Source organism: Setaria italica, chromosome VIII (assembly GCF_000263155.2).
Source record: "Setaria italica strain Yugu1 chromosome VIII, Setaria_italica_v2.0, whole genome shotgun sequence".
Taxonomy (NCBI): domain Eukaryota; kingdom Viridiplantae; phylum Streptophyta; class Magnoliopsida; order Poales; family Poaceae; genus Setaria; species Setaria italica.
In genome coordinates, this window is record NC_028457.1 from 28,861,011 (window position 1) to 28,882,259 (window position 21,249).

General features: G+C 46.8%; 1 protein-coding gene, 1 non-coding gene and 1 pseudogene across 3 annotated transcripts; 2 read left to right on the forward strand and 1 right to left on the reverse strand.

Moving 5' to 3' along the window:
- The first annotated feature begins 3,296 nt into the window (after positions 1 to 3,296).
- Positions 3,297 to 4,738, forward strand: LOC111258336 (annotated as a pseudogene).
- Positions 4,739 to 14,111: 9,373 nt separating this feature from the next.
- LOC101754964 (cytochrome P450 89A2) lies at positions 14,112 to 15,590 on the forward strand. Its single transcript, XM_004979404.2, has one exon. It carries the CDS (start codon positions 14,112 to 14,114, stop codon positions 15,588 to 15,590), a length of 1,479 nt encoding a protein of 492 aa, XP_004979461.1.
- A 1,454-nt stretch (positions 15,591 to 17,044) lies between these two features.
- On the reverse strand, positions 17,045 to 18,953 carry LOC101755373. 2 transcript variants are annotated; one of them, XR_001164665.2, is made up of 4 exons: positions 18,365 to 18,953; positions 17,938 to 18,015; positions 17,465 to 17,589; positions 17,045 to 17,319 (listed from the first exon to the last, which is right to left on the reverse strand). It is a non-coding gene; the product is annotated as an uncharacterized LOC101755373 (transcript). The 2 variants fall into 2 exon arrangements; XR_002678696.1 differs by lacking the exon at positions 17,938 to 18,015 and having other exon boundaries at positions 18,365 to 18,943.
- Between the last annotated feature and the right edge of the window lie 2,296 nt (positions 18,954 to 21,249).

A 21,249-nucleotide genomic window follows, 5' to 3' on the forward strand; every position in this document is an offset into this window, starting at 1 on the left:
TGTCAAACTATGAACGGGCTCTAGTAAAGGCTGATGAAAAGGATAAAAGGAAAGGAAAATCATCCTCCAGCGGTCCAGTCCCCGACCTCAGCCATTTATCAAAAAAAGATGCTCAACGGGTAAAAGCAATGCCCTTGGATCAACAAGCAAATGTATTGAAGTTCATGGAAGAAACAGGTCTGGGACTTGATGAATGCATAGGGCAAGTTGAGACGCCAACTGCACCGCCCCCTGAGCCGAAGTGGACTTATGAGCTAGGCAAACCTCTAGTAAAGCCTTCAATGGTACGGAAGCTATCAACAAAGATGTACGAATTCCATCAATGGTACATGATGGCATCCGCCAACTCGAGGGAGATGATCGGCATGAAGGTAAAACCGATAGATTTTCACGGTGAAGGGGAGCAAGTGCTGTGGCTAGACTTCAAGGATATATACGAAGTGTACCATCATGATGCCCTGGACGTCTCTCTGATCAGCGCTTGGATTCTGTAAGTGTCCGTTTATTATCTCTACATGTAAATTTTGGCGTGCGTCACCGTACTAACTTCATCTTCCATTTCATGTAGGATGCTAATTCAGACATGCCGCCGAGAGGCGTACCTACATGTAGGCTTCATGGATCCATCTGTAGTTAACCAACAACAGATACAATTAGCGCCGGAAAAAACCTTTGCGGAACTATACAATTTCCTACACAAACAAACATTCAAGGATTTCATACTACTTCCATACAACTTCAAGTAAGTGTGTGTATACCGTCTACTTTCGATGTCTTTTTCCTTATCTCTACATGTTAGTTAGCTCTAATATGCATGAACATTTTACGCACGCAGCTTCCACTGGATCCTTATTATAATTGAGCCTGAAAGAAGCCACGTCACTGTCTTTAATTCGTTAAGGAAAGATCTGGTGGACTACCAAGAATTGCAAGACATGCTAGGCTTGTAATAATTATGGACCTTTATCTCTATGCAAAAATTTATTTCCTAAATTTTATCCCTGTTACACTATGTCATTCATTATTCTAATCCGCAGCGCATGGAAACAATTCATAAGGACACACAAAGGTCCATTCAAAGAAAATCTTACATGGAACACAGACTTCCCGGTACGTATGCAGTCTGCACATTTATTACATTGTATAACATGAATATTTCATAACTTATTTTTTTCCGCACTGAAGTGTTTAAGACAGGAACCCGGGAATAATCTATGTGGCTACTACATCTGTGAGCACATGCACAGTTTTTTGGGACCCAAGGGACCGAAGATGACGCCGCACAACTTTAAAGTACGTAAAATAAATATATTACTAGTTAATTATTTTCTAGCTCCTTATATGTATTTGTTCATGTAACATTCACAAATTTCCAAATTATAGATGTTAAATATTCAACAAGGACTCTTGAAGGAAGAAAGAGTAGCGGCAATATGTGAAGGTCTCATTGGATTCATAATGGACGAGGTGGTAAATCCAAGAGGAGAATTTTATTACGATGGACGACAATTAGACACTCCGATCAGCAACACCACGACGGGAAGATCGTAGGAAGATACTTTGATTTATTTGTATATATAATACGCGCTAATTATATGATCGATTTGTACTAAGCTAGTTGAATTGTGTATATGAATTGTGTATAAGGATTGTGTATATATATAGTAATTGTATAATTACAAATCCCATTCGTTTAAATACTAGTTGATTTCGTTCTAAAAAAATCTCAACTACAAGGTTAACAAATTAAAAGGGCCGCGGTACTACGTATACGTGATGCATGCATGAAAAATTCAGGCGTCACGGCAGTGCCATGCAAGCGCCATTTAGTCCCGGTTGGAATCGAACCGGGACTAAAGGGGACCCCTTTAGTCCCGGTTGGGAAATCCAACCGGGACTAAAGGGGGTCCTTTACTCCCGGTTAAAAGACCCGGGACTAAAGACCCCCCTTTTGTCCCGGTTGGTTTATCCCGGATGGATATCCGAGAGATATGCACCCTACCAACCGGGACTAAAGGCCAATTCTCTACCAGTGGCAAGCTGAACGTGAAGAGACTTGAGAAGGAACCTTCCTTGGCACAAATGGATTTATTGCTTCAGGAGAACTATAAAGCTCTAGCGGGGCTTGAGATGAAACTTGTGCAACTTCGCTGGAAACGAAAACGGATTGTAAAGGAGATAGAACGTGGAGAAGCAGAACTTTCAAGACTGGAAGATGCTGGCAGGAGCATGAAGAAAGCACTACATGATGACGAAAAGATTGGCAGCATCCTGGCTGAGCTGCACCAGAAGCTTATGGCTTAATATGAGTTGGCCATTCTCTTTGATGTGTTTAGCTTGACATCGTATTGAGCATTCTCCTGGGCTAGCTGTAGCTAGCTTATAAGTTTGTCTATGTGTCATTGTATTTTGGATGAATTTCGTTGGATTATCTGCTAAATTTTATTTACTACAAATTGCTCTTGATGTCATGATTATGGATGCTTGATGCAATTTAAAAAACCAATTTGCTAGTTGGATATACTTATTGTCTTGTTAATGTGCTGAATACGCACGCAACTTATTTTTTCAGAATTTTCTGGCCATTGATTTGCTTCAATCTGTTAAATTCTGCAACTGGGTCTTGTATAACATGGTACTGCAATATTAACTTATAATACATATGTGTTGTGTAGATGAGATGGTAAGAAACTCACCAGGTACAAAATGTCCGCTCTCCATCGGTGAGGGTTCATAACTTGAGCCCAATGCAAGTGAGGAGTCGGAGGACACCTCTTAATTCTTAAGCCCCTCCATTTTTCTGGGCATGGAAGGAAGTAAGAGTGTGCTAGAGGTAGAAGAAATTATTCCCTCCAAAGACTTTGCTCTGCATCGCCTACGCTGCCTGGGCAAGGAGGAGGAGCATGCAATGAATCAGCAACAACCAAATCAAGGACCACAAAAAGTAGCCTATCCTATCCCAAATGCAACGTGGTTGTCTTGTCTGGTTGAACTGCGATCTGGATTGTGGAGCAGAAGAAGAATATACGTGCCCTGTCTCCGTCTACCACAGAGCTCACCACCCACTGCACAACCACCGACAGACACAACCGTATGTATCATTAAATCCGGAAACCTTTTTTGGCCTGCCTGATGGCTGGAGCTTAACCTTTTTTGTTCAGGCACGCGTGGCTGCACGAGCTTGCAAGCATAATTGGCAACCTATATGTACCCATTTTTGGACACAAGACATTTGGAATACTACGTACAGTACACTGATTAAGTACAAAGGACGGAGCTCTAGCTAGACGAGAGCAATGGAACCCCTGCCGTTGCTCACGGCTGCCCTTGTCGTCATCGTTTTCCTTGGCCTCGCCGCGGCCGCCGGTTACCGTCGAGGCAGTAGGCGCGCCGGCAATACCAGGATCATGCCAACAGTAATTGAGGTCAGGGATGCCGACGTCGCCCGGCGCATGATCATCGACCACGCCGACTCCTCCGACAACCCGGCCGTGCCCTTCCCGGTGGACCTCGACGCCGGGTACCCCAAGACCACGAGCATCAACAGCGCGCCCTAGGGCCCGCTCTGGCGCGTGCTCCGGCGCAACCTCACCGCCGGCATCCTCCACCCCTAGTGCCTCGCCGGCCTCGCGCCGCTTCAGTGGGACGCCGCCGAGGCCCTCCTCTCGGACCTCCGCTCGTCCGCCCGGCGGGGAGGACCCGGCGGCGAGGCGGCCGTCGTCGTCATTCGCCACGCGCTGTACGACGCCGTGCTCGGTTTGACGGCGTGCCTGTGCTTCGGCGACGGCGCCATCGGCGAGCGCGACCTGCGCGCCATGCGGCGCACGCTGCGCGAGTTCTTCCACTACAACATCAATGCTAGGCTTCTGGCGAGCTCGAGGGTGGCGAGGTTGGTGCGCTGGCGGCAGTGGAGATACCTCGTCGGCACCCGCGGCAGGCTCGCCGAGGTCTTCGTCCCTGTCATCGAGGCACGGCGGAGGTCTCGGTGTAGCAACGGCGGCGCCGGCGGCGGCATCAGCTCGTACGTTGACTCGCTCCTCGACCTTCGCGTCCCCGACGACGATGGCGATCCGGCCGGCGGCAACAGTCTCGACGCCGCCGACGACGCCCGGCGGCGCGCGCTCAGGGACAACGAGATCGTCAGGCTCCTCTGGGGGTTTCTGGGAGCCGGCACCGAGACGGTCGTGGCATGCATCGAGTGGACGCTCGCTCGCCTCGTCGCGCAGCCTCCGGGACCTACCGTACCTGCGCGCCGTCATTCTCGAGAGCCTCCGGCTGCACCCGCCGGTGCCATTCATCCTGCGCGACGTCTTCGAAGCTAAGGGCGCGACCGTCGGCGGAACAGCACCGCCGCCTGATGGCTCGCCGGTGCGCTTCACGTTCATGGCGGAGGACATTGGGAGGGACCCGAAGGCGTGGACCAAACCTGAGGAGTTCAGGCCGGAGCGGTTCCTCGCCGGCGGCGAAGGGGAGGACGTGATGAGCCCTCTTCCGGGGTCCAAGGAGATCAAGATGATGCCGTTCGGAACAGGGCGGAGGCACTGCCCCGGTGAAGGTCTGGCGAGGATCCACATCGGGTGCTTCGTGGCCGCTTAATTTGGTGCGCGAGTTCGAATGATCGCCGCCGGCTGACGGTGTCGGCGTTGACCTTACGGCGAGCAATGCTTTGTTCTTGAAGGTGATGGCGTCGCCGCTGAGAGCGCGCATGGCGCCGCGCGCGTCACGGTTGTTGGCGTGATCCATGCATGTGTCAGCACGCATGATAAAAGAAGATAGAATAAACGGCAGTGGTTAGGGAAATTCATGTCATGTGGGCTCGTCTCCCCCAGCTCAGGCGAGTTCCTGCGATCTTTCAGGGTTCGGGATTGTGATTCACAGGCCAATGAAATTCATCACGTCATGTGCATTCACAGACCCGGCATCTCGAATGCGGCCAAACGATGGCCATTGTGATGGTCATGATATCTGCTTCCCTTGCTGCGGTCTTTCGAATGTGGGGCCATTGCTTCCGTAACCTTAACTCAGCCACATCGACACATATTACAAGTTACTCCCTCCGTTCCGAATTGTACTTCTCCATTTCAAATTGTAAATCATTTTGATATTTTTAGATTCATAATTTTTACTACATATTTAGACATAAGTGTATATCTAGATTAAATGTATATCTAGATGTATGGTAAAATATATGAATCTAAAAATATTAAAACGATCTACAATTTGAAGTATTGTGTACTGCACTCCCATGCCCATCTCCTCGAGAGGGCAGCTCTTCTTCCTACGCCTCCCCGTTTGGTGGAAGACTCGATCGAGCCCACACGTCATCATATATATTACAACGATGAATCGCTTTTATAATTGTCCTTGGCTTTCAACTTTTTAGGAATATAATTACTGTCATCAACTTTGACACATGGAGAACCAATCATGCAACAGAGCATCAGTATCCTTGTACGCAAGGACCAAAAGACATGGTAGAATATACTTCATCATTATTATCTCCGTTCTTAAATGTATGATACACCATTAATTATTTTATTCAGTTGAATATTTCTATTTTTTAAAAATATTTATACAAATAGATAAATCTACAAATTAAATCTAAAATACTTTTGATGATAGACCTAGTTTGGAAAAAGCCAATGGGCCATATATTTAAGAACCAAGATATGCATCATATCATGGGAAATGATTTCAGAAGTTAGTTAGTATTGCTGTGAGATATATAAATACTACTCATTCTATTCCTATTTATAAGACGTGACATGACATGGTATGGTTTTCTGAATAAGATTTTGACCATTTATTTATCTTATACTATATTGTTTATGATTATAAACTTATAATCATTGGAGAGTATAATTGATTACATATTCAACCATATCAAGTTTACATTACAAAAATTAGATCAACCTAGGAGAAGCTATGCGATTTTTCTTTAAGAAGAAGAAATAGGCACCCAAATTCGAGCGTCGAACTTGGGTGGTTAGAATGCACGACCATACCTCCCACTCTAACTAGTTGAGGCAAGCTCACTTCCTTACATTACAAAAATAAAAAATCAATTATTGACTAAATTATTGGTAAACAATTGTAAAGTTTGTATTTTTATATCCGTGTGCGCTTATACACTACACAGGAACGGAGGGATATTTAAGATTGTGTCAACATACATGAGGTGAAGATACCATCATACAATAATATAATTGTGCGAACTCCATTTAGGTAGGCAAAAAAAATTGCAAACATTTTAAAGATTTACTAATTAAACACGATGGTTGATATGATATATTACCTCGAACAAATCTCATTACCAAGCTCAGCATAACGACAAAACAATAGCTATATTATTACCCGGTTTTTAGGTGAACTGCTTTCAATAGTTATATACATCTGAGAGAGATTTATGCAAAAGAAACATCTATTATGTATTGTAGATTTATTTCAAAAATAAATCTAGCTACGAAACACATCTTAGCAGAGCTGTGTGATTTATTACAAATGATTTTCTAGAAAAAAAACATCTGCAATATCTGATTGTCAATGATGATATTTTACATCACCCCCACCACCTCACCCACACACAAACACATTTCAGCATAGACACTTGGGCCTAAAACCATGTGCAAAATCATATCGTAGATAGTTTTGCCAACTGACTGATATTCCGTCGGTAATGACCCTTGTTGCGGCTGTGCAATTGCCCGTCTCCTTTATTTCAAAAAATCTTTTCGATGGCAATAATCGCACCTTAAAAGAGTGGTGTCCTTTTACATTGAACTACAATCAATATCATCATACACTACTAAAGGGTTTTCAAGGGCGGTTGAAATAGCATTTGCAGAGGCGGGAGCGCTACCCATTCCTACTTTTCGCAACTACAAATAGCTATTTGCAGGAGTAAGTAAAATATCCGCCTTTGTAAACCATCTCAGGAGCGGGTGAGGCGGTGGTCCGCCCTAGCAGCAAATGGCATTTGCAGGGGTCGGCCACTCCATGCCATTTGCAGGGGTCGGCCACTCCATCACCCACCACTGGCAATCGATTAAAATATTAAAAAATTAAAAAGTTGCCAGCGGGGCGTGCCGCCGGCCACCAGCCCCTGTGCACCGCCTCGCCGGTTGTCGGGCCCTCACGGGCGCTGCTCCCCCGTGGATCTGCGCTACCTCGCGCCCTCGCCGCCTGCTAGCCACACGTGGAGCCTCACCACCGGGCCCCGCCAGGGAGTTGCATGTCGCCGGCAGCCGCACCCACGCCAACCGTCGCACCTCCGCGGGAAGCCACACGCTATCGGCACTCCACCAGCCGTCGCGCCCCCGTCGGAAGCCGCGTGTCGTTGGCACTCCACCAGCCGCTGCGCCCCCACAGAAAGCCGCACGCCTGCATGTCGCCGACCGAGGAAGCTAGGGCCCGCGCCTCAATGTGGCCGCACCACCTTCGGCCGAGGAGGGTAGGCTCCCGTGCACCCCCTCCAGCTGGGGAGGTAGGCCCCCGTGCACCGCATCCGTCCGGGGAGGCTGAGCCCCCCGTGCGCCGCCTCCGGAGGCTGGGGAAGCAGGGCCCCCGCACACCGCCGGAGGCCGTGGTCCCGCCACCGCCACTGGAGGCCGCCTCATCGTGCCGCAGGAGCCCGCAACGCCATCGTTGAGAGACCGCTGCGCCGCCGCTGGAGGCCGGGCCCCACCGACTTTCGTGCCTCTACGGGACCGCCGCATCCTGCCGGCCAGCCGCTCCTGTGGAAATGGATAAGGAGAGAGAAGGAGAGGGAAAGAATGAGAGAGTGGAGGAAAGGAAGAAGGAATGACCGGATGAGGGAGGAGAATAACTGGTTGGAGTGGAGAGAGATGGGAGTTTCAGCCAATAGGAGTGCTTGGTTTGGGTGGTGCGGATCGATGACGTGGTGCCTTTGTATTTCTTATGTGAACTTATAACACATTTTTACACCATTAAATGATCTCAAATGAAAAACTAAATCTAAAACTTTGATATAAAGTTTGTATTCATCCGAGATCGTTTGAAAAATTAAAAATTCAAGATTTCAAAATTAGAGAGCTTAGAATTACATTTTGAGCTATTAAACAACTTTGAATGAAAAAGTTATCAGCTACAAAGTTTTAGATCGTATGAAAAAGTTTGTATTCAAAAAATATATCCTTTAAACTTAATCCATCCAATCCTTAACATCAAGTGAAGAACTTGTATGTTTGTGAACACATATACATATACTCACGCATATGCTCTATATCATTAAGAGTTACCACTTTCATATAGAGCTTCTTCTCTATATTCGAAGTCATTTGAAAATTCAAAAATTGTAGATTTCAAAACTAGAGAACGTAACAATAACATTTTGAAGTATTAAACAATCTTAAATTGAAAACTTGTCAACTTCACAGTTAAAGGTCTCGTAAAACACTACAAATTTGATGTAGAGCTTATCTATAGCCAAAGTCATTTGAAAATTCAAAAACTTTAGATTTCAAAACTAGAGAACGTATAATAATAGTTTGAATTATTAAACAATCTTAAATTAAAAACTTGTCAGCTACAAAATTTTAGATCTCATCGAGCTATAAAATTTTGACATAAAGTTTGTCTTCATCCGAGATTATATGGAAAAGTTATGAATTTATTTTGACGCGACTATTTCTAGGGGTGGGTCATGCCATCAACCACCCTGGAAAAGGATTTTTAGGGGCAAGCTGTAACAACTCTACCTTAATTAGTTGTACTTAAACCTAAACAAGTTGTTAGTCACTAAGCAAAAGAGGTAAAATGTCCTTTTTGACCCTAAAAAGCTCTTTTTGGAGTTAAATTTAAAACTTGAGTCTTTATATACAAACTTAAATCTTTTGCCCAAATAAGAGTTGTAAAACTTTTAATTTCAAACAACTTTTGTTAAAGACCCTTTGGCTAATTCGGAGAGGGAGAAGGTCAAAAATAAGAATCAAAACAGGAGTGTTATAAAACCCTGCAAACAACCTAAGTCCTGGAATTCAAGTTGAAGTTGGGTAAATAGTCAACTCAGCCCTCTGGACGTTCCAGATCTAAGTCTGGGAAACCGTCCCGAATGCGCCTCTTGGCGAAGGTGTTCCCCGAAATCCTTTCAAAATCTGAGCAAATACTTTTAATAAAGTTGAACTACAACCACAGTGCTACAAGTTTGCTTAAGGGGTTTTCGAATGTTTAGTTTGAAAATCATGAGGAGTGCCCCCCCCAAAGTCGATAGTGTGCGCTGCCCGACCTTGCCTCGACGCCAGCGTGCCTGGGCATGTTTGCCCATGCATCGCCCGCCGCGTGGCCGCCGTCCACCGGCAGCTCGCCCGCGCCCTATCCCCGACGGGGGAGCGATAGAACGGGAGCCTCGACGCCCAACCCGCGCCCACGACAAGACGGGGCGAGCGTCGTGCTGGCCAATCGCCGGCTGAGCACATCCTTCGCCGCTGCTGCGCATCCACGCCCGCCAACTGGAGCTTTGCCCGCTCGCCAGAAAAGCCGCCACGCCGCTGTCGTCCCACGCCTTCGCCCGCTCGCCCAACCAGCGCCCGCGTCTCCCTTCCCCTCGCACGCCACGCCACCGCGGGGCACCGGCTGAGCCGCCGCCCCCAATCCGACGCTTGATGCGACCAGACACACGCCCAACCTCGCCAATCCTCCTGCCCGGCAAAACCGCGCTTGCCTGACGCTATCTCCCTTGCCCAATGCCCGGAGGATCCTGTCCCTGGAGCTCCGCTTCTTCGGCCAATGGAGGCGCCGACCAATCGCCGCCGCGACAGAGCACTTCCTTCTCCCTCGATCTTATCCTTTCGCCCGCTCAAGCTCATTTCCTTCCTCCGAACACTTCCGTGCATCTATTAAAAGGTACCAAAGCCTCTTACCCGAGTCCCCTTCGCCATCGCTGCCTTTGCCACAATACCTGCTCTGTTCTTCTCCACCGTACTTGCCGCCGCCTGAGCTCTCGGTGGAGCTCCCCTTTTCGCCCAACCCCGCGCTTGGCCGACACCACCAACCGCTTCACCATCCTCTCACACAACTCTAGAGCTTGCTTGTTGTCCACGAGAAGCACCACCGCCGCCGGAGCACCGCCGAACCTCACCGCCGCCCGAAGCTTACCGCCTTCAACCGTTCCACTTCGGCTTGTTTCTTCTCGACCCCAAGACCTCGTCCATAGGACTGGAGGTGAGCTGCCGACCCCTGTCCGTCTCGCCCGACCCTGTCCGCCTCGCCCAAGTGTTGTCCGCCTCACCCGAGGGCTCGGTTGTGTCTTTTTCTTTTGACCGAGGGTATCTGTGTAAATTTTGAGGACTTCTCTGTGTTAAATCTGAGGATCCTAGTACAGTTTTTCCTTAAGTCTAAGGGTCAGATCGTAAGTTTTTCCCGACTCGACTCTTTTAACTCGTTTTGAATTGATAGGAACTTGGAAGTTGCATCTTAAATCGAGGAAAAATCAGAAAAATACCAAATCACTTTTGTTGGAATCCTTATTTTGTCTAGTTTCTTACAAAAATAAGTTTGCTCATGTTACTGTTGTAAATAATATCTTATGGTTTTATCCCTTGTTTAGGCCTTTAAATCATAGTAAATAGAAGAAAAGTGCTAAATAGATATATCCAACTCTGTGGTGAATGTGGCCTATAGGCAACTTCCTTTCTACCGTAATCCCTGTCGTGCATCGTTCGTGTTTGCGTCTGGTTGAAACTAAACTCCTGCATGTGCATGTCGTGTAGAAGCTAATCTCGCCGATGAAACCTATGAGCTCCACCCTGCACCAGAGGAAGAACCTGCTGCAGAACTTCATCACTTGGAGGGCGAGCCCGAGCTAGATCAAGACCCCAAGGAACCGCTAACCTTTCCTGAAGGCAAGCCCCGATGCATGCTTCACTGTTTTTAAACTATGCAATATGTTGATACTTATGATTGTGCATTTATGTTTATAGGAGTTGAATGACACCTTAGATGCATGAACTTAGCACCCTTTTGATCTGAACACTAGCATGATAAGTTGTGTAGATGCAATGCTTAATAGGGCACGGTAAAAGTCGAGTGATTTCCTGTCACTCGCGAGTTATAGGAGTTGTTTGTTACTTATGTTACAACCATAAGGACGACAGGCAGGGCAGGGCCTTGTGAACTGTTTTGGTGGTCGGTGGATTGCCCCGTCTGTCTAAATGAAAATGAACTAAGGTCGAAACGTGTCGGCATTCATGATCAAGTGTTTGAAAGTACTAATCTCATACCTAGTATGGGATAGGAAAGCCTAGTACCTGATTGAACTAGGGCGTGGCTTATACTCCTGTTGTCCCTGGAATGAGGTTTCCATGGTGCATCATGTGGGTGCAAGTGCGGTCATAGTGCAGCAAGAGGCCGGGACTGTGGAGCATTGCATGCCAAGGGAAGTTTGGCCCTGACACAAGCCTGGGGATTGATGGGGACGGCTGACAAATGAAGCGACCCTTCGTGGTGCGCGGATGTCGTGAGATTAGGTTCGTCATGCATGGTTAATAAATTCGAATCGATTCGTCTGCCTCTCACAGTTTGAGACTGCTTGATCGCTATTCTGCACTGAGTAAAGATGGAACATGATGATGATATTAATCTTGATGCTTGTTCTTTAATTATTTGGAAACTATGCTTGCTTAGTATAAATTGCTAATCTAGACTGGTTAAAGAACGTAGAACTTGAGCTAAAATATTGAAAGTAAGGACCGACTATAGACGCTTTTGGCAAAGCAAACCCAAAGCCAAAAAGCCTTGCATGTCTAGGTTTTGGTGGTAGTAGTTATCACCTGTCGGGTCAGTCTTGCTGAGTATTAGTTGCTCAGCCTTGTTGTGGCTTAACTTTTCAGGTGGTGTTAATAGTTTGGCTGCTGGCACCACTTGGCCTACCCAGCTCCCTCCGGGCTGGACAGTCGAGTGGGATCCCTCCTCGGACGGCGAGGGCAGGGATTTTTGATGTCATGATCGGCTTCATCATGATATCGTGTATCGACGCTTAGCTTCTGCTTGTTTGCTTCGTCTGGTTGAACCTTGCAAACTTGTTTGAATTTCGGAAACTCTGATGTAATAAATGTTGAACTATGTTAATGTGATGGGAATGTTGTAACCTCTATGCTACTCACCTTCATGTGAGCAATGCTTCTCGGTCCTGTGTAAGTGGTTTATCGGATGAAATCTGACGGACGACCGAGTTGACTTGCTTAAAGTGCATGATCGCGTGTCAGGCGACTTAAGTGCATTTTAGCCAAGTTAATTTGGGCGGTTCCGCCACACAGGCCATGGGGCGACCCGTTCGTGAAAATGGGGCTATTTCCACGAGTTGGTGACGGCATCACCCACCCCTGAAAAGAGCATTTCCGGGGACGAGTGACGGCATCACTCGCCCTTGGAAATAGCCTCCATTTTCAGGTTGCGGGCACCACCCCTGCAAATGCTTCTATAGGGGCGGGCCAAAATGCTACAGTAGCCCTGCATTTTGTAAGTGCCCTAGAAAAAAATGGGTGCCCTACAAATCCTTTTCGTAGTAGTGATATAATTGGATATGTAATTTATCATTATATAGTACATATATATGTTTTGTAGTGCTTGAAACAAGATTATCTTCGGTCACCAATTTGAGCTTGCATGGGCTACCAGCAAGCACCACGCATAATCAACTGCATGTTGATGCGAGGGTCCAAGATGCTGCCTAAAATGTTCGTTCCAAAGAGCAATTATTGCCTCCAATCATATAGTGAGATCATATCATGAAATATAAAAGCACTAAAGTACTAGCCCACAATTGGCGGGATTTCAGTCAGATTTATATCGGTAGCCTGTCACCTCGGCAGAGCAGAGCTTACCAGCCGCGCCAACAAATTAAGGCCGATGTGATTGGATGGACAATCTTTATATGTAGGCATCTTGTCGCAAACTTGGTATGGTTATTCCGGTATCTAAATAACCTCATATTTTAGAAATATCAAATGCAAAATTTATATCTTAGCCAGTTTATCAATTTTAGATTACTTTCCTAAGTGAAACTTGTTTAACTTTGATCAAGATTATAGAAAAATATATTAACATCTATAATATCAAAATATATTTCATGGTCTATATAGTGAAATTAGTTTGATGTTGTATATAATTCACCCCAACTCTCCCTAAATAAAGGAGGAGTTGTGGTGACTCTCCCAATACACCGTTGGCTTAGGATGAGATTAATGAGAGACTGTAAAAGCAACTCTCCCAATAACAGTGAAAGTAATATTAGTATATCCCTATTAACTAGTTATTGGTAACTATTTACTGGGAGACTGCTGGAGGTGTTCTTAGTTAAGCACTTCATGTTCATGTATCGTCCTTTTATTAAATTCTTACTAGAGTTTTATGTCATCATTTTGTTCTTTCAAAATTGTTGTCACTGCGCTACATAGTCCATTATAAATCATGTATGCATAGCATATTAAACAATAGTCATACATATTTTTAGATGTAAAAATGAATCAATTAATATCATATTTTTTAAAAAAAAATGGCCAAAACAATGAACGGTAAACATATTGTCAATCATCAGTGAAGACGGAGAAGGTTTTACGACTAAGATAAAAGCAACATTGCAGTGGGGAACACGTTGGAGCGCTGATTTTTGCAATAAAGAGCGTCCTGAATCACGGCAACTTTTAAGTGGAGTCTAATATTTTGTAGCGAAAGGTTGCTTGTCACCCTCACCGGCACAGATCGCCTACCCATGGCTGACAGGCCCCGAGTGTCTGCCTACGCTTGTGCCCATTTACTTGGGTCTTACGTTGTTATAATCTTATTACTGTCGCTTTAATCACGAGAGACGAAGAGGTTGTGCGGTAAGACTAGAGCAACGTTGCAGTGCAGGACACGTAGGAGCGCAGATTTGCAGTAATAATGTGGCGTAAGACAGCGTCTTGGATCAATCATTCCACGTCTCGGAGTTAAATTTTTAATTAATAGCGAAAGGTAGCTGGTCACCCTCGTCGGCACACAGAGCTTACCCACTGCTGACAGGCTCTGAGTGTCTAAGCTTTTGTGCGCATTGGATGGCCATCTATATATACAGTATACACATAGAAGGTCCCAATGCAAGAAACCGATCAGAAGCCATGGAAGCAATGCAGTTGCTTGCCGCCGTTCTCGCCGTGCTCGCTTTATTCCTCGCCGCTTACTGGCGACCCCGCAGCAGGTATGTCCACACTACCAGACCAATGCCTGTAATAATTGAAGTAGGAGACCCCGACGTCGCCCGGGCCCTGATGTTCGACCACGCCGACTTCTTCTCCAACCACCCCGACGCCGCCCTCGGCATCGACTTTGACGCCGGCCAGCCGAAGACCGAAAGCATCACCTTTGCACCCTACGGCACGCTCTGGAGCGCACTCCGGCGCAACCTCACCGTTAACATCCTGCACCCCTCGCGCCTCGGCCACCACGTGGAGCCGATCCAGCGGGACGCCGCGGAGGCCCTCGTCGCCGATCTCTCCACCCGGGTGGTCGGCGCCGGCGAGGAGGTGGCCATTCGCGAGCGCGTGTACGCCGCGGTGTTCGGGACGATGGCGCGCCTGTGCTTCGGCGACGGCGTCGGCGAGCGCGACGTCGCCGTCATGCGGCGCACGCTGCACGACTTCTTCCACTCCAACGTGGACATCAAGCTCCTAGCGAGGTCCAGGCTGGCGAGGCTGGTGCGCTGGCGGCAGTGGAGGTACATCATCGGCATGCGCCGCCGGCTGGCCGAGGTCTTCGGCCCCGTCGTGGAGGCACGGAGGCGGCAGTCTCGGCGCAGCGACGGCGGCGGTGGGAGCTTCTCGTCGTACCTCGATTCTCTAATCGACCTTCGCGTCCCCAACGACAGCGACGATTCCGAGACCGGCGGCGGCTTGGGCCTCGGCGCCCGGCGCATCCTCAGGGACGACGAGGTGGTGAGGCTCGTCTGGGAGTTCCTGGGGTCCAGCACCCAGTCCGTGGTGTCGTGCATCGAGTGGACGCTCGCCCGCCTCGTCACCGAGCCGGAGGTCCAGAAGAAGCTATACCACGAGCTCATTGCCGCCGGCGATCACCGTAAAGGCCAGGTCTCCGACGAGCGCCTCCAGGAATTGCCGTACCTGCGCGCCGTCATTCTCGAGAGCCTCCGGCTGCACCCGCCACTGCCAACCATCCTGCGCGAGGTCGGGCCAGAGGGCGCTGCGGCCGCCGGAGCGCCACCGCCGCCGCCTGACGGCACGCCGGTGCGGTTCCTGTTCAATGCAGGACAGATCGGGAGGGACCGGAAGACGTGGACGGAGGACCCTGACGAGTTCAAGCCGGAGCGGTTCCTCGCCGGCGGCGAAGGGGAGGACGTGAGCCCCTTGCCGGGGCCTAAGAAGATCAAGATGATGCCGTTCGGAGCCGGGCGGCGGCACTGCCCTGGCGCGGGGCTGTCCATGATTCACGTCGGGTGCTTCGTCGCCGCGCTGGTGCGCGAGTTCGAGTGGGCGCCGCCGGCTGATGGCGGTGGCGGCGTTGATCTCACTGGGACCAATACGTTGTTCGTGAGGATGATGGCGCCGCCGCTGAGAGCGCGAATAACACCACGCACGTCTCGCTGAGTCCTAGACGTGATATGTAGTAAGAAAAATCTGTCCCTGTGTAAGGTGGCAGGTTTTTTTTAAGTAACTTTGAGTCGCATCCCGCCGAATTGTCATCCATCAGCAACCACCGCCGAATTGTAATCGCTTTAATTTCAATAAAAGCAGGCCGATCCAGGGAACAATTTTATCGCCGATAAAATTTCTATAAATCCGATAACTCCATTTATCAGCAAGGTCCGGTAAAACTATTTTTATCATCAAAATTTTAATTTTCAGCTGAATTTGCACACAATTGACTGATCGACCAACGTAAACATGTGATATTATCTTATTTCAATATTATTACTTGCAGTTTCACTATGTTAAACGGTTTGAAAACAATTGGATAGTTATTTGAAGAAATTGGGATAAAATTTTGTTTTAGTTTTAACCGAAAACCAATCGGGTAAACCGATAGATTTCCGATAAAGCCAATAAACCCGTGAAGATGGCACAATATCATATGTCGCTACAAGTTCATAACAATTTGTCTTGTGTTGCAAGGAACTAGTGATTCTTACCATCACTTTGTCGGAGAGCCTGCCACAACCGTCTTCTAGAGAAGATGGATCAATTGCGAAGGTGATTCGTAGCCAATTCTTGCATCCCACAGAACATCTTGACAATTTGTTTCAAACATGTTACATCTCAAATAAAACGGTGATCTCAAAAAATATTATCTTGCAACCTATGCATGCAGCATTCTGTATTCTACATGCGGGAGAAGAATACCTGGCAGAATAACCACTAATTATTCCTTTGCCAGCAGGCAGCAGAACTCCAAATCATCTTTGATGTCTTGAAGGCAGGATAGGTCCAGTTTTACCTGTAGCATGTCAAGAGAATTTCGCACCTGATTGATAGAACCTAGACGATTAACACTAAAATAATCTTGTACTCCATGATTGTTAAATTTCGTCACAAATCACTAAAAAACCGTCATAAAACAATATCTGTGATATTTTCAGATATCATCATGTATTGAGCGTCACAGATTAATCTGCGTGACGTTTCCGCGTAATCGTCACAGATCAATACAATCTGTGACGTTTCTTAACCTTCACATAATGGCTTTATGCCCGCGTAACCCAGCCCAAGCTCAATGTTAGTGACGAAAATAAACGTCACAAATAGTTGACATGTGGGAGAAAATTCGTCATGGATTGTATAGCCACTTCACCATTTGGCCAACTAAGCATGACATGGCTACCAATGTGATATAACATGGATGATGATGTGGCAGCAAGAAGATAGGTCAGTTTGTGCCCATTTATCTCATTCTACTCATTTTCTGGCCCATTTAGAATTTGGCCCACAATGAGAAAGTGGAGCCCATTTTATATTCAGCCCATTAAAAAGGTCCATTTTTTCCAATTAATACATTATCATCTCAGCCCACCCAAAAAAACCAATCCATGTTCACAGCCCACATATACACAACATATTAAACATTTGATCACATGAAATAATTTCTGATCCAACATCTCATCACATACATACAATCAACATAAGTAACCATTCATCATGAAATCACAATCTAATTTAGGTTTTAATCCAACACATCTCACAATGTTGTACCATGGAACTTCAATCAAAATCACGTACTGTACAAGAAACTAACAGCAAAAGCATGCAATTTGCAGCCGTTACCTTCCAAGCAGTACCATCACTAGGCCAATCTAGTTCTTCAAGTACTTGACCTTCGTCCCTGTAATAAGAACCCACACAAACATTAGTTACTTGAACAAATAAGGCCATAAGATCAATGCTGCAGTTAGGTGCTAGAAGCTTTATAAGTAACACAAGCACACAAACACTTAGGTCACCACCCTTAGAACAGAGGAGCTGCACACCTGCATCTTCTCACAAGAGTTGGGCACAAGAACACCAGTAGCAACTGCATTAGTCAAGTCTAGGTAAGCATCCTTTTAATCCATCCTTTTCACATAGCAGCATACCTTCTCGCGATCCCAGTGATCTGTTAGATAAAACATTAGGTGATTAGTGCATGAAAACATATTCACATTATTGGAAATTAGCAGCTAGCAGCCTGAACCTAATGTACAGATATACATATATCATCAGGTTGTATTTTTTGTCCGGGAGTTTCAGTTTTGCACAGCATGAGAATTTACTTAAGAGTTCTAATTTCTAATTTAGAAAATCTGCACAGCTACACTTGAATTTCTTTGAGAGATCACAATAGAGATTGGACATGTGCCTGTACATGTTCTTTTTAGAGACCTGTACAGCTAGATGTCAATTCGAGTACTCCAATCTACACAACCTCATCAGCCTACTATAAATTAATCCTTTGGAACCTTACCTGACCATGTCAATTGTGTAATCTAGAGCCAGAAAATTTCCCTTCAGGAGGCTACTAGGAACTAATCTAGTGCACTCACTGCAAGTCACAGAACCAAACATCAGGCATAACTGAACCCCAGCATATCAGATAACAGTTATTCTCAGATCAAAGCCTCCCACAGATAAGCTACTAGGGTAATCTAGCCATGAATTAACCTCAATGATGGAGGAAGTATACAGCGACAGGGTCCATAATGTACAGCAAAGCAAAGTATATGGAAAAGAGTAACTGAAAATTCATTTGGGCAGAACAACAACGAGGTGCTGGGCATAGTCCAGGTGACCTGTACGTGCTGGTGCTGGCCACGGCGGCGGCACCAATGGTTGTAGTGGAGGAGACAGTGAACAGCCCCAAATAGCTGAGGCCTGAGAGCTTCGAATCATACCTTAGCTTCTATGTGTGGCGGAGGGGAGATGCGGCCCATGGTGGTGGCCGAGATGCGGCCAGCGGGTCGTGGCCGTCTGACCGGAGGCCGGTAAGCGAGAGCGGCCGCGCATCGCTGCTGGACAGGGTGGGGTGCGTCCCCGTGCCGCGACGACTGCTCCTCGTGGCATGCCGCGGACGCCGGCCGGCCTCCCTCCTCGAGCAGACCGGGGGCACCTCGTTGCAAGCCGTGGCAGACGAGGTGGATCTGAGGAGGATAGAGATACGGGGCACTGGGTGGAGCAGGCGAAGTTTGATGGCAGCCGGGTAGGGAGGGGAGGAGATCCGGCGGCGCCCGCCCCGGCCTGGCGCGGATAAGGTCCGGCGGCGCCCGCCCGGCCGTGGGGGCTCTGCCGCTCTGGGCGGACGCGGGGAGGCGCATCTGAGGCCCTGAGGGTAGCAGTGGAGATGAGGCGGATGGTGTTACGGCAGCGCGGGTTGGGCCGGGCGAGATGTGCGAGGCCGCGAGGGCGATGGCCGGCGGCGGCAGGTGGGCTGCGGCAGCAGTAGCGGTAGCAAAGCTCCCAAGTAAGTTGGACCCATGGGTGCTGGTGCCCACGGGTTTGGCATTCAATGGGTGCGGGTGTGGATGTTAAATTTTAACCATGAGTCTTATCCGACCCAACCTGTAATGAGATAGGTCGGGGTGGGTGCAAGATTTCATCCATGGGTGTCCAACGGACGCTCATTGATGAGTACATAACCTGCTCGTATACAATCACATTAGTAACTTTTGATTCATAGATGAAATAATTCTTTACCATAATTGTATTTGATACATTGATGAATTGATGTTGCACCATGATGTGTGTTCGTTGTCAATTTCAAAAATACATACATGGATCAAAAATAGTGTTAAACACACATGGAAGGTATGGAGGACTAAAGAAGTAGATTGGGGGCCAAGTCCAAGTATTCCCAACGTCCTCCACCAGGCCACCACGTCACTTTTAGCCCAAGAAAAGAAAGAGATCCAATCCAACACGTTTTGGGGCTGGATTCGGACTGCAGCTCTGTGCCAACTTGCAACGGCCGCCACGACCCCATGTGAACTCCGTTTTGGGTGTTCAAGTACTTCACGGATTCGTTATGAAGTCTATTTTCATATGGATTTGAATTTAAGTCCATATCTTGTCTGAGTCGGTCACAATAACCAATTTACTACCAAGAAGTTTTCTGGTGCTGTGTCACCTTATTTCGGTCCAATGGGCCGTGTATCAAGTTGGGTCCATTAGGGACATGTCCTAGGGTTGGAGCACGACCACAACACTCCCGGTCATCCTCCTAGGTATTAATAAGGATTAGAGCCGTCACAAATAGATTGGGTTTTATTTTGTTGAAAGTTTAGCCATTGCTACTTCCTTGTAGACACGTGTGTCGACTAGACCATATGTTCTACTTGATTCAGAACCTCAACTTTGTGAGTTCAGATTGGTTTTCATCTCCATATTTGCAATTGAGTTGCTTGTTTTACTTATTCTTACTTGTTCCTCGATTGCTTGCAGGAATCACCCTAGTGGTTTGGTTGATCGTGCTCCACAAGATCGCGGTGACCATTGGAGGTGGTGTATCGGTTACTAAGGCGCGACTTGGAAGGCTATAGTCAGGCCGTGAACGTCGTCTCCATCGACCAATCGAGTTATCCCATGCCTCTCATCGAAAGATCGAGAAACAACCCTAGCGGGTTCATATCAGTTGGTAATCAGAGCAAGGTTTATCGATGAGAGACTTCTAGTTTTTTGCTGTTTTTAATTTCCTATAGTCCAGAAAAAGCCCATAAAAAATTAGTAGATTAGTTTTCCTTAATCCTAAAGACCCTTTTAGCCTTTTACTAGTGCTGCTTAGTTAGGGCTTGTTGAGTTTTCGGTTGCATCGGTTGTATCGAGTTGCTGGTCTTAGTGTCTTTTCCTTTAGAGTTTTGAGTTCTATCACGTTTTGGTCACCACGACATCCACCATCACCATATACATCGTTGCTGCGTTTCTACCACCACAGATCCATATAATGTCCGATTTGGGAGTTTAAATACAATCTAGAAAGAAGAAGTTGTCTTCTTTCCAATGGATCTGACCTTGTAGCAAAATTCATTACGAGCGCTCCGCAATCTTCCTAGAGATTTTTATCTCTGTTGTATTAACAAGAGTTGTTAAATCTCAATTCAAAGGGGCTATGTGTGATAGCCTTATTGTTTGGGTTGTCATAGTACCACATAAAAGATTTAGGCTCCTGAAAAAAAAAGGAAAAAGAAAGAAGAAGAAAATAAGACAAGATGAGAAAAAAGAAGGACCTGAATCTGTGAATCTATTGTTTTTCTTCGTGCTGTGCTAGTTACTCTTTTTCAGTGACTACCTTTGTGTCTAGGCTCACGTCTCTAGCATGGTTTAGCCTAGGACCAGCACAGTATCGTCGTTGAACGATTACTCAACTTGCTTTTTGTGACTAACGCGGTGCTAGTATATTTCCTTGCTTAAGCCCACCTACAGCTCCACATATTCGACTACAGCTTGACAGGTTTTTGTTGCTGCGGCACCAATACAGTTCGCTCCACGGTTGTAGACTTGTTGGTTGCCGTCACCTCCTGTTTGGCTTGGTAAGACCTTGTAAGGGCTTATTTTAACAAGTTGAGTTTGAAAGAAATTACAATCAACAAATCCTAGTAGTTGATAGGAGGATAAATACTATTTTTGTGTTTCTTATTTTCTACTAATCATGGCAGGTGATACGACGATTTTTGAGCTGTCGAAACTAGACCCTCATATTCAAGATGTCATTCAACACTTGCCGTTATATGATGGTAAGTTTGATCCTAAAGCTTACATTGATTGGGAGCTAAAAGTAGATAATGAA

Excerpts from the sequence above, each read along its gene's own strand:
- LOC101754964 (XM_004979404.2), top strand. The coding sequence starts at position 14,112 with ATGGAAGCAATGCAGTTGCTTGCCGCCGTTCTCGCCGTGCTCGCTTTA.